Source organism: Chaetura pelagica, unplaced genomic scaffold, assembly GCF_000747805.2.
Source record: "Chaetura pelagica isolate M959 unplaced genomic scaffold, ChaPel_1.0 scaffold212, whole genome shotgun sequence".
Classification (NCBI taxonomy): Eukaryota; Metazoa; Chordata; class Aves; order Apodiformes; family Apodidae; genus Chaetura; species Chaetura pelagica.
Window position 1 is genome coordinate 430,210 of NW_009952365.1, and position 13,093 is coordinate 443,302.

The 13,093-nt window shown below is 42.9% G+C and overlaps 1 protein-coding gene across 1 annotated transcript in view; it reads left to right on the top strand.

Annotated features, from left to right (window-relative positions):
- INADL (InaD-like (Drosophila)) overlaps nucleotides 1–13,081 on the top strand; it is a 143,166-nt gene extending 130,085 nt beyond the window's left edge. The window contains 7 exon segments of the mRNA XM_010007958.1: nucleotides 2,369–2,486; nucleotides 4,079–4,116; nucleotides 4,405–4,527; nucleotides 5,628–5,732; nucleotides 8,992–9,095; nucleotides 10,710–10,833; nucleotides 12,621–13,081. Of these exon segments, the coding sequence (XP_010006260.1) occupies nucleotides 2,369–2,486; nucleotides 4,079–4,116; nucleotides 4,405–4,527; nucleotides 5,628–5,732; nucleotides 8,992–9,095; nucleotides 10,710–10,833; nucleotides 12,621–12,767 (759 nt within the window). The 3' untranslated portion in view covers nucleotides 12,768–13,081.
- Nucleotides 13,082–13,093: the final 12 nt, after the last annotated feature.

Sequence of the window (13,093 nt, forward strand, 5' to 3'; positions counted from 1 at the left end):
GAATGCTTCTAAGAAGGCTTGTCCTTAATGTGCATGAACAACCCAAAAAGGGTGCCAAAATCATTGTCATGTGGCATGATTTCTCAACATCCCGAAGGCCAGCAGCCATCCAGCCTCCAGTCTGGGTGGGTGAAGTGTCACAGAGGACTGAAGCCATGTGGGAACAGCTGGGCTGAGCCCAGCCTTAGAAATAATCACTAAATATCATTGGATAAACATCTGCACTGCATGCAGCAGGCAGGGAGAAATGAAATAACAGAGGAAAATTATACTGAAGGCTTTGAGTAACAACAGCAGCCCTGAGTATTACTTTTTGGGGCTATTGGATCAACAGCTTACCTAAGCAAGAGCAGTGTAATCAAATAGTGATGATCAAAAATTCTCCACCCAGTTTTACCATATGAAACTCATAGCCAAAAGGGACGGAAAATGCCATCATATCTAACATGAGTCTAGGTAAAAAAATCAGATCAAGCCTTATCCCACTTTCTTTGTAGCATAAGAGGCTTTTTTAGGAACCTGGTAATTTCTGCATTTCTTTTAATACAAAGAAACTTAATTGCTCTTCCTAATGCAGAGCCATTTGAGAGCCTTCATCTCCCTGCTTAAGTGATTTGGTGATTTTTGAAAACTGAATAAATGTTTCTCAGTAAAACCATTCCAAAAGTTACAAAAATCTTGGCAGATAATGCAGAAAATCAGCTTGAATGATTTGCACAACTGTGAGCAGTGTTTTAGAAGCTGTTGACCAAGAGCATCCAGAACTTTTGTCCTCACTTGGCTTTTTTCTTGGTCCATTGCATACCTTTAATTATCAGAAATATTAGCCTGGTGGTGCAGGATAGTGACTTCTTTCACGTGCGTTGCAAATTGCATTAACTGACCCATGAGTTGGCAATTGGAGGTGGAAGCTGTGCTCTGCCTGTTGTTCCTCTCTGACAGCTGCACACTGGTCAGTCAGGACAAATCCTTTTGACTCACCTCCTTGTGCATTTAGAGGGAGAGACCTCTGCTGTGGATGGAGAAATATAGACCACACCTTTGTTTTGTATAAGGCAGATTAGTGGAAAAGGTCTGGCCCTCCATAGAACCTGTTGTTCAGACATACTTCCTAAATTGATAATCGTGTTGCCTGCAGGGGCAGGGTCTGAAAGATTAAGCCAGATATGGAGATAGGGAGATGGAGGGCTGGAAATGGATGGCCAAGAATTGGTACCATGCAGGAGAAGCTATCCTTGGAGGCTTTCCCTTTGCTCATCTGGCATGTTATTCTGGAAATAAGAGTAGGTTCTTGGTCAAATGAAAGGAGGAGAGTCAATTACAGAACCTTGAAAGCAGACAATATATTCAGCCAAAATTACAAAGCCTGTATATTACTGCTGTGTAGCAAGATGTTGAGTGCTGTCCTTTGTCTTAGAACCATAGGACTGTTGTGGTTGGAAAAGCCCTTTAAGATCATTTAGTCCAAGGTTTCCCCCAGCACTACCAAGGCCACCACTAAACCATGTCTCTCAGCAGCACATTCCAGGGATGGTGACTCCACCGCTGCCCCTGGCAGCCTGTTCCAGGGCTCGACAAGCCTTTTGGTGAATAAATTGTTCCCAATATCCGATCTAAACCTCCTTTGGCACAACTTGAGGCCATTTCCTCTTGTCCTATTCCTTGTTACTTGGGAGAAGAGATCAACCCCCACCTCACTCGAGCTCTCCTTTCAAGTAGTTGTAGAGAGTGAGAAAGCCTCCCCTCAGCCTCCTTTTCTCCAGAATATAAACACCCCCAGTCCCCTCAGCTGCTTCTCATAAGACTTGTGCTCCAGCCGCTTCCCCAACTCTGTTGCCCTTCTCTGCACATGCTGAAGCCCCTCAATGTCCTTCTTGTAGTGAAGGGTCCAGAACTGACCCCAGGATTTGAGGCACAGCCTCACCAGTGCTGAGTGCAGGGGTAAAACTGGGAGAGGAGCTGTTAGGTGTCTTGCTGGGTGCCTGGTTGACAGTGAAAGGCCTGTGGGGTGCACCATGGGGAAGATGTCCACAAGCTTCAAGGGCAACCATCATCTCCACTTCTTCTCAGGAATAAGCAGAGAATCTTGCTTCCTTATGCCCTCTGCAGCAGACCTGAACAAAGTATGCATTAGTAGTGCAGATAACAGGGTGCAGTTCTGTAGTACCAGGAGCAGCGTAATGGATGGGACCAACCTTGGTAGGTTCCCCCTTTGGAAATCAGGTGGGAGGGGTTTGCATTTGCATGGCCAATGTGGTATTTCCAGTCTGGCTGGCACAGAGCACAGCTGCCCCCGTATGCTGCAGAAACTGGTATAAACTTAATGATTGGATTTGACTCACAGGTTTTGGTTTATTTTTAACTTCAGGCAAGCCAGCAGAATGTCCATAGCCACTTCCACCCTGCGCTTGCTCCAGTCCTCTCTACCTTACAGAATTTTGTCAGCACGAAAAGATCTTCAGCAGATGTGTCTCAGAGAAACTCAGGTATAAGCTGGGCAGCTGTCAGAATAGCTGCGTGTTATTTACTTTATATTTGTGCTGTTTTAAAAGCAAAGCTGAATACTTGAATCTTGTTTTCCTACTCAGCCTCCCAGAAGACATACCCCTGATATTTTAAGACCCAAACACTTCCCAACAGATGACATTATTTTTACATCTACCCATAAAGTTCCTCTATTTAAAGTGCAGAATTCCTGTGCCCAGCTATTCCCCAAAGTCCTCATGTGAGGCTTAGCACAGGCAAGGTTCTCACATTAGAAACAGTTTTCTCAGGGAATAAAGCTGCCACCACTTAATTTATAACTTTGTTGCTTTTGAGTGTATAAAAGGGGTGTTTTGTAATGAGAAAGTCACAATGCTCAGTTTGCAATTTGCAGATTTAGCAGGTCCTAAATCTACAGCCTGTGGTAGCTCGTGGAGAAGCTGTGCATTTGTGTACTCTGACCTGTGTCAAGTTTGTAACCTTCATAGAATCACAGAATCACTAAAGTTGGAAAAGACCTCTAAGATCATGAAGTCCAACCATCAGCCAGCTAAACCATGCCCTGAAGTCTAGCTGACATGATGGTGTTGGGTTGACAGTTGGACTTTTGAAGGTCTTAGAGGCCTTTCCAACTGTCCCAACTCGTGTCTGACTGTGGACAGAAGTAGAAGACATTTCTTCTGCCAGTTTGCCTGCACTGGAGGAGACATGGCTTTTCGGGCAGTCTACCTCGTGCTGTCTGGAATGTCCCTGCAGCACTGAGGACATTCCTGCACACCCTGATTCAGTGTCCCTGGGGCTGGGCTCTCCACTGTCGCAGCCCTTGCTGCACCGTGGCTATCTGCACTCCCAGCAGATCCCACACGGGCAAGGGTGTGGCAGGAAGGAACACCCAGATGTGGCATTAAGAATCGTTAACTTCTGAAAGGGACTAATTCTGAAAGGTTCTTAAAATAGTTTAATTAAAGATAGAATTCCAGGTTGGTATAGCAGAGCCCAGGATCTGACTACACCATCAGCTCACTAGGCTATTTAGTCCCAGTAGGAATGACCCCTTTGAAATGTCCCTTATATTAATTTTTCTTTTAATATTTTGAGTACTTTTAAATGCCCTGTGGTTAGATATACACCAGCCAGACTTCCTGGCTGTCTGTTATTTACTAATACAGCAAAAATGAGAAGAGGAAATCAATGAAGCCTCAGGCCAGCTGTGTGCCCTACCCTTTGTGGTAGGGACACCACAATTTATGAATAATAAGCCAATCTTTAATTGAGTGAAATGCACAATAGGGCTTTTCTTCAGGCCAGCAGAGTGCTGCTATTCAATAGATTCCGTGAGCAGGGGCTGTGCCACAATGGGTGTCACAGTGGCATCCGTCAGCCAGAGCGATTGCATCCGTATTCACCTCAGGGTGAACAAGAGATCCCATCCTCCCCACATGAGCAGCACTGCCTGCTTTGGCACAGGAAGGCTCAGCTTCTGCTCAGTGATAACTGACTAGGCAGCAAGGGACCATTGTCACCTGACAGTGTTATCTCTTAATTATATTATCGCTTAATTACAGAAGCTAATTGTTTGTTTCTTTATTAGTAGGAGCAGATATGGGCCCAAGGACTGTGGAGATAATGAGGGTCAGTGAGTTATTTTCTATCAGTTCAAAAAGCTGACACCTTTAACTGAAATTGTTAATATTTGTAGCATATCTCAGAAGAAAAATTGCATTATTTACGTTTGCAAGAGGTTGTTGGATGAACGGCTGTGCAACGGGACCTACATGTGTGAGCATGTGTGTGCCTGTCAAACCTATCTGTTTTCTCCCTCTTCCATAAGTCAAATGAGCCAATTATTGCTTTACCCTGAGTATTGACCTCAACAAGTTGCTCCAATTGCAAGTGTTGTTTTTTTTTGCTTTGTTTTAGGGACCAAATGATGCACTTGGTATCAGTATAGCAGGAGGGAAGGGGAGTCTGTTAGGAGATATTCCCATCTTCATTGCTATGATTCAAGCCACTGGTGTGGCTGCACGCACCCAAAGACTCAGGGTGAGTAGAGGAGTCCTCTCAATATTTCATATTTCCTCTGCCAGGTGTGCCACAGAGAAGGAGTCACAAGCTTTCCTCTCTATGCCATCACTTTGATAATTTTTCATAGACTGTGCTGTCTTTTAAAAAACAAAACAAAACCCAACAGAAAATAAACAAACAGAAAAAAAACACAAACACAAACCTGTCCTTCTCTTCATCTTGGGGTAATGGCAATGGTTGCCCTCATGGAAAAGTTGTATTAGGAGAAAGAGCAGAGATGCTTTTGTGGTGTCTTTGAATGTGTATGTTCATTCAGACCCATGGAGGATAGTGATAGGCTCTCTGGAAATCACAGGAGTTTTGGGCACTGCAGCCTGGGTATCATTTAACGCTCAAATCAGATCAGAAATTAGTTGTTCAGTCTTAAAGCCCTTAGAAAGAAATGCCAAAGTAAGGCATTTAAATCACACCCACAGGGTATGGGGGTTTCTAGAAATGACCATGAGTCATGAGTACTTTTGGTTTTGGAGAGTTTGAAGGAATCATTTGTATGGAAAAGAACTTATTATGCAGCTGCACAGGATTGCTTTGGCCCCTGAGGTTCATTAGTACACACTGCTACATTCACCCCATGTCTCTAATAGAATTACACAATAACACTAAGTGCCAGGGTCAAGATCTTTGGTATGTATAGGAAGAAGAAGTTATCTAGGTTAATTAAATTAACATCAGGACTGCCTGCTTTCCTATACTGCATTCAGGACCTGCACACATAGTCTGTCATGTGAGCTTGTCTGCACATGTGGATATAAGTGAATCCTTTCTGGATGGGAGGACTGCAGTGGAAATCTCTCTCTCTTCCTCTCTCTGTTTGCAAATGGAAATGGTAAAATACAGTCCATCTTTGTGTCGCTGATCACATTGTTACTTTTAAAAAACCCATCCTGTAGTTGCTCTGAGGAATGGTGAGTGATCAGTAGCAATGCAGAAGTCTCACAAAAGGGATCCTGCAAAAGAGAAGCGTGGCTGCGCGGTGCCAAGTTCATGAGGAATTTTAAGCATTCTTAATTTTAATTTTCCCTAATGCTAGTAATTTTCCATTACTGTTGTGCTTTTAGGTTGGAGATCGGATTGTCAGTATTAATGGGCAACCTTTGGATGGGCTGTCTCATGCAGATGCAGTTAATCTACTAAAGAATGCTTATGGGAGCATTATCCTGCAGGTATGGTGATAAATTGAACATGCAGCTGCACGAGGGTAGATAAATGGCATTCAGGGATAAAAAAAACCAAACCAAACCCTAAGCATCACTGGCACAAGGCATCACAGAATGGCAGGGTGCTTGCTGATGGGAATTACACAGAATGAAAGCAGGAAATCATTTTCATTCAAAAATTCTTTATTGCCACTCATACAGGCTGTGAGCATGATTATATAGAAGCATGACAAAGAGAACAAAATAACTTGTTGCTACACATGATAAATCAGCAATCTTCCAAGTTGTTGTTTTTTTCAAATTTGAAGTTAACTAGAAACAAGAAATGACGTGTGTCTTTATGTGCGCATGCATGGAACTAGACTGTGACCAAACTGCCCACAGTGCTAATTTCCTTCTTCTGGAAAGGGGGAGAAGAAAGAAACACTGACTGCATTTAGGAAAAATGATAGTATCATATTGAAGGCAGTGCTGCCTAGAACTGATTATTCTGCAGGTAATGAATAACACTGGAGAGAGAAAATAGTGTTATCACTGCCACATTTCCATGCTAGCTAAAAGGAAGACACATTCTGCCACTTTGGTTCTAATTGTTGCTTGTCAGTATATTCATCTTTAGTTTATTTTCATGTTTACACAAAGAAATGGGAAAAACACTTGCCAGAGAGAATTCAAAATACTGCTCGTTTGCAGATAATTGTAACAATTGCAAAACAAGCTTAAGATGTGCCACGAAAATCTACTCTGATTTTCTTTAGCATCCCAGCATATTGGATCAGAATGCATCTTGAGAGATTTTTGCAAGCTTCTTGTGTGCATTTCAACACTAATGTGACTATAAAAAATGGGGGGAGAAGAAAAAAGAAGTAATACACTTAGATTTAGACTTGCTTATTCTTTGTCTCCTATGAACTGCTGACCTGTAAGTGATGAGCCAGTTCCAGAGCAGATGGTGTATTTGTGTAGTTCCACTGAAGTTGAAGGAAATACACAGATATCCACCAGCTGAGGATTTTCTGTTAAATTATAGTTATCATATTGTTACTAACATTGAGTAATTTCACTTTTCATGTCAGTGATATTCCCTGAATAGAAAATGAAAGCTTGCTGCAGAACCCCAAACTGCTCATCTTGAAAGCTGTAATGCAGAGTATTCCACCTCCTCCTGTATTTAACAATATTCCTGACGGAGCCCATGGTCAGTGGGGCACCTGCATTAACAAAGAGGTTCTTCTAGAAATATCTTGGAGTTTAGCACTTGATGGTTTTTCTTCCACAGTTTTTCCTGTCTAGCTTAAAATGGGCTTGATTTTTACGAGTGAGACAGGTTTATTCTGATAGAATAGAGCCTGTTTTCCTCTGTTAAAAATCTGTTGTGCAAAGGTAGGATGTTCTGTCCTTAAAATTGTTGTGTTCCAAGTCCTGCCATAAGCCTGGCAATATGGTCACCTTACATGCCAACCACAGGTCTTAGTCAATCACTAGATTGTTTTTTAAAATTATTATTATTAAAACAATTGAAATGGACTAATCCTATCACTGTGATAATCATGACTGATGTGTCATTAAGTAATTCCGTTTATTATCAGGTTAGACCACTTCATGGCAAACTGCTTTGAAAGGTCAGATAATTGCATTCAGTAGTGTGGAAAGGCTTATTATCAGTACGTCCTGGGAAGGATGGTAAAGGAGTTTGCAAATGCTGTTTGCAAATGGGAGATTAAGGTCTCAGGGGAACAATCATCCCTTTTGGCTGTTTTGATGCTTTGGTTTAATTTCATTTCTTTTCTGCAGGTGTAGTAATGAGATAAGGGGAAGCTTTTTTACAAGGTTGTTGAACTCTGATATGTTCTTACTGCCAGCTGAAGATTTTTGAATATAGATTTATTTTGCCCTCATTTTATTTAGCAACAAAATATGACAAATACTGGCTGGCATTCTTTTCTCTGCTGCAATAGGAAGGAAAACTTAATGGTGTCTTTGCTGGCTGAGCCAGGGGCAGCTGTCTTGTCTGCTGGACCCCTTCATGAGATCCTCAGTCCTGGGATGCAAATTTTGCATGTGAACTAATCTTCCTTCCTAGAAAATGCTACTACTGTCCTTGGCTCCAAGTGATTAGAAAATGAGAAATACTGTTGTGGAAGAGTTGTGAGCATTCATTTAAAATTGGGGATTTACAGAATTGATTTTTTATTTTGAAAAAAGGTACATTACCAGTAGGCCATGTTCACAGCAAGGAGTGGGAAAAGTACCTGTTAATTTTGATAAAATAAGGCCACAGATAGCTAGAGGAAATATTGAAAATACACTTAGTGGTTATTACTCACAGTCTCTTAGCCAGACCCCTGTGCTGCACAGTAAACATCAAGCAGAGAACATCCCTTTAGAAGGAGATGGAATTAGGGGATAACCAGGGCATGTAGTTGTTAGGAAACTGCTGCCCTTTCAGCTGTGAATATTTAAAATCCTAAATACTTCATAGCAGTTTCCTTGACTTTTTCCAGAAAATAAAGCAAAAATAGAAAATTAGCATGCAATGGAAGGGGAAAAAAAAAAAAAAGCTGCACACGATGTTTAAATAAATCCCACTGGGCCTGCAGTCTAGGGAGCTTTTATCCTTATGTGGATAAAACCTGGTGAACAACAAACCCCCAACCCTCAGCATGCAAGTAACTGTTTTCTCATAGTTGTATTTGTAACAAAACTGTACAACATTGATACGGTTCCTTTAAAAAGCCTTAGCAAATTTACTTGTTGTGGTTTGATGGTTGTGGAAAGGTAAGAGAAAGCTTCAGAGCAAACCTCCAGAAAAGTGGCTACTGGTTAAATCCCACTGGGCCTGCAGTCTAGGGAGCTTTTATCCTTATGTGGATAAAACCTGGTGAACAACAAACCCCCAACCCTCAGCATGCAAGTAACTGTTTTCTCATAGTTGTATTTGTAACAAAACTGTACAACATTGATACGGTTCCTTTAAAAAGCCTTAGCAAATTTACTTGTTGTGGTTTGATGGTTGTGGAAAGGTAAGAGAAAGCTTCAGAGCAAACCTCCAGAAAAGTGGCTACTGGTAACTCTGTTATCTCGAAGTATTGAATTAGTAGGAAAGCAAAGAGAGTAGGACTTGTGTTTTAATTTTGCTTGGGGGAAAAAAAAAATAACCAGCGATTGCTTTTCCTAATGTATTGGCTGGTTTCTGCATAATTAGCCAAGATGTCTTTGGTATTAAGTGAACATGCATCATACCTCATGGTGTCCTTGTCTTTAGGTTGTGGCTGATACCAACATCAGTGCCATTGCTACCCAGCTGGAGAGCATGTCTGCAGGATGCAACCTCAACTCTTCCTCTGAACATCCTCCGGAAGATCCTGAGTAAGTCTGTGCTTAGCCTGTGTAACTGAGGTGGATCTCCATGCCCCAAGCAAGGGAAAAGCCTAGGCTGGTGAAGGGGGTCCCTCCCATTGCCTTTTTCTCTAATTTTCCATTACCTGCTGTCAGCTATTGCTTGAGTAAAAAAGGACAAAATGTGTTTTCAAGCACTTGTTCTAGACATTTAAAAAAAATGAATAATCTCTCCTTTCCTCTCTAATGTGTTAATGATCATTCTGCCCTGGTCTGTTGGCTTGCTTGGCTCACAGCAACTTGGAATTGTCCCTGGCAGACTAAGGCAAGAGGTGTTAAAAAGATATCAGAGAGAAATATTGCAACACGTGTCTCAGAACTTTGTCTTTTGAATCTTTTTAGCTTTACAATTTGAAAAAGTCTGATCACAAAATGTTCTACTTACAGCTCTTCTGTGTGGTGATGGAAGTTAGAGATCTAGCCCTCCCATGGTCATGCATCCTTCTCCACCGTGTGCTTTTCAGGGCAATGTATAGCATTCCAGTTATCATTTGGAAATTCATTTGATCTTCATTTTGGTTCATTAGCTTCATTATGTTCTTCGTTTTCATTCTAGGAGTCATTATATTTATTTTAAGAAGCTGAGACGCAAGTTGCTGCCCTACCTCAGGGGGTTTTTAGTACGAAAGAAGCTATTCATGCCACATACTCTAGTCTTACAATGTGAGATGCAGTTTTTATTACTGCTCTCAAAGGAGAATTACTTGCCTCTCCAAAGGATTTGTATTCTCTTTTCATATAAAAATAGTGAGGAAATTTGCATGTGAAAATACGAAGCAGAATTAGATAGGTGGGAGCAATAGTTTTGTCCCAGAGAAACGGCTTAATATTGGTCACCACAGGCTACACCTTTGTATAGGTGGGAGATGCCAAACAGCTCTTGTCTACAGTAATTCTAATTCTATAGAAATGGCTTTTTCAAATTTGAGATATATATATATATATGTGTGTGTGTGTATATATATATGAGTGGTCTGAATTCCACCAAAAATCTTCCCTTGCTCAGTGTAGACAATAAAAGCCCCTGAGGAGAGTTCAGGGCATGTAAGTGTTGCTCGGAGTGAGGCCCTCCCAGGAGCTATGAAGCACAGGGATGTGGGTCAAATGTGGGTGGTTAGAAGCAGCCTGAAGAGTCTGCAGGAGAGCTGAGACTACAAACACAAGTGTTCCTGGCTGCACCCTGTCTATTAGACTCGTTCCTCTGAAGTAATAAAATAGAATTGCTCTGTAAGGGAATTGTGGCTCTTACGTGGACTAAAGACGACAGCTTGGCCGCTGAGAAAGCAAACTCGCCTTTCCATACGTGCAGTGACTGCAGATGAGGGGAGCCTTACTCTGCCTCAGAGAGAAGTGCTCTTGTAGAGCTCTTCTTAAAAACAAGTATTTTCAGAGTGGGGAGATGAAGTAGATGAAGCAGCATTTGAACTCAGGGCTGTGCAGGAGTGCATTCCAGTGCAAGGGCAAGAGTCATGTTTTGGACTGTATGAAAGACTTAATAGATAAATCTCTCTGTAAGTGTTCCTTCTGCATAAAGTCCCCAGAGACAGACACTGCTATTCTAAGTGATATTTATTGTGTTTTCAGAGCACCTCAGCCTAAGATTATTACTTTGGAGAAAGGCTCTGATGGACTGGGATTTAGTATTGTAGGGGGGTATGGAAGTCCCCATGGAGACCTGCCCATTTATGTCAAGACTATATTTGCCAAGGTATCTCTTTTTGTTTTGTTTTTCTGTATTATCTTTTAAAATAAACCTAAGATTTGGCTTGGATAATAGATTATGTAGTAGAAAGCAAAATGTACTAAGTACATTGATGTGAGTGAGTGGACCCAGAGCTCACAGCTGGCTTCTCAGTTTATATTTCATATTACTGATGGCTGAAACAAGATACTTTATCTCAGCAAAATTGCTCTGTGTACTCAGGAAACTTGTTTTAATACATTAAAATATTTATAAGGCAGTTTTATATCTGTAAATCTCAAAAAGCCTTCCAAGAGGTCTGGAGGCACCACTTTCCCCACTGTACCAGAGAGGAGACAGTTGCAGAGATGCTGTTATTTTGGTGGCTGAGCTTCAGCTGTAAAACCAGCAGTAAGCTCCTGGGCACAGCTGGTCACCTCGATGAGAAAACACACCAAAAGGTGACAACGCTGTGCCTGTGGCTTGGTGACAAGCTGGCTTACACATTGCTCCTGGCTTTAGCTGTTCTCCCTTGCTTCCAGCTTCCCTCTCATGCCTCTCCGTGAGCATGCATGGCTGTCTCAGCCCACGTAACACCCCAGCCCTGAGTGTCAGGATGGAATGTGGGGGTCCCAGCCAGGTACAGCAGTGGCTCTGGCCACCAAGGCTGAGGAAGAAGCACAGTGCAGCACAGCCTCGAGGCAAACAGCCCTGGAATGGCCACTGGTGTGGAGGGAGAAGTGCCCACTTTCCCACCCATCCCCGTGGGGGCGGTGTGCTCAGCAGGGGCCACAAAGATGCATCAGGCATGGCCATGTGAAGAGAGCTCTGGAAACAGGGGATTGGGGGAAGAAAAACAGGAATTGGAAAAAAATTAGGAGAACTTTACATAAAGTATCTTTGAAGTCAGCCACACACAGCTTTTTTGTCCTGTGCCTACTTGCTGTCACTTGTGCCAGCACCTCTGGCAGGGTAGGTGATATAATTAAGAAAACTTCATCTGAAGATAGAGTAGAAGTCGTGTGTCTCCTTCTGCTTCTGTGGTTCCAGGGCTCAAACCACAGATACCTGGGGTTTTTTACAATTTTAAATTATAAACAGGGGGAGATATTGTGTCTTCAAACTGCTGCTTAGATTTAAAGTTTCTAGATGTGAGCACAGCTGAGAAATCTGAAATAGAAGCTAAAAGCCACCGCAGTCACTGTGGGGTCATGGAGGAGAAATGGACACCCTGAGCAGGTCTCTGGGCAGGGCAGGGTTCAGGATTTAGGTAAAAGAGCTGCACTGGGGCCTCTGGAGGAGAATAGCCATTGCTAAAGCTCTGTGGGATCTTCTCAGGCCCTTCAGTGGTGCCCAGCTCCATCAAGGACTTGGAGTAGTGTCCAGGCTGTTCTGCTGCATGAGCTCTGTGTACCTCTCCCTCCCCACCTTTTAACCCCTTTCTCAGTATTAGGTGTGGGGTACCTTCAAATGCTGCTTTAAAAAAGCCTCTCCATAATCCTAAAAGCCAGGAGCAGCCTTTACACTGCAGTTTTCAAGGATGAGCCAATTCTCCTTCCCAGCATGTACCACCTGCCCATGCTACCCCAGACCGTGCAGGGTTGGGTGGGCGACAGGCGATGGCTGAAGCCCTCAGGGACACCTCAGCGCTGGCATTTCCCCTGTTCCCCACCCACTTGTGGTGGGATTTCCAGGGCTGCATCCCTCCTCATTCCATCCATCAGCATTCTGAGAGACAGGATGGCTCCTCCATGCTGCCAGCCACTAACTTTGCCTCCTGTTTTGCTCTTTCCTTCCCCCTCCCTCCTTTGCAGGGGGCGGCTGCAGACGACGGCAGACTGAAGCGCGGCGACCAGATTTTAGCAGTGAACGGGGAAGCTTTGGAAGGTGTTACTCATGAGCAAGCTGTGGCCATTCTGAAGCGCCAGAAAGGGACTGTAACATTAACAGTGTTATCATGAATGTTGTTGCACTTGTGGAGATCAATACAATTCTTTTAGAACATCAGTAGAGCTGTTCATAACACTTCAGCCCCAAGCAGGGTGTAAAGGAAACCCTGGCAAAAATGAATCAGTCTTCACCACCTTGCCAGAAAGGGCAGTGTGCATCTCCAGCTTCATTTAGCCTCCCACATTTATCAGCCTTTCTCCCCACCCTCCCCCTGCTTCTGGTGGCTTTTGAGGTTTCTCTGGACAAGTTTAATTAAGAAACTTCAAAGAACAGTATCCGTTTTATTTATACATCAGTTTATCCCCAGTAGTCTGAACCCCAGTTAAAACTGCTGAAC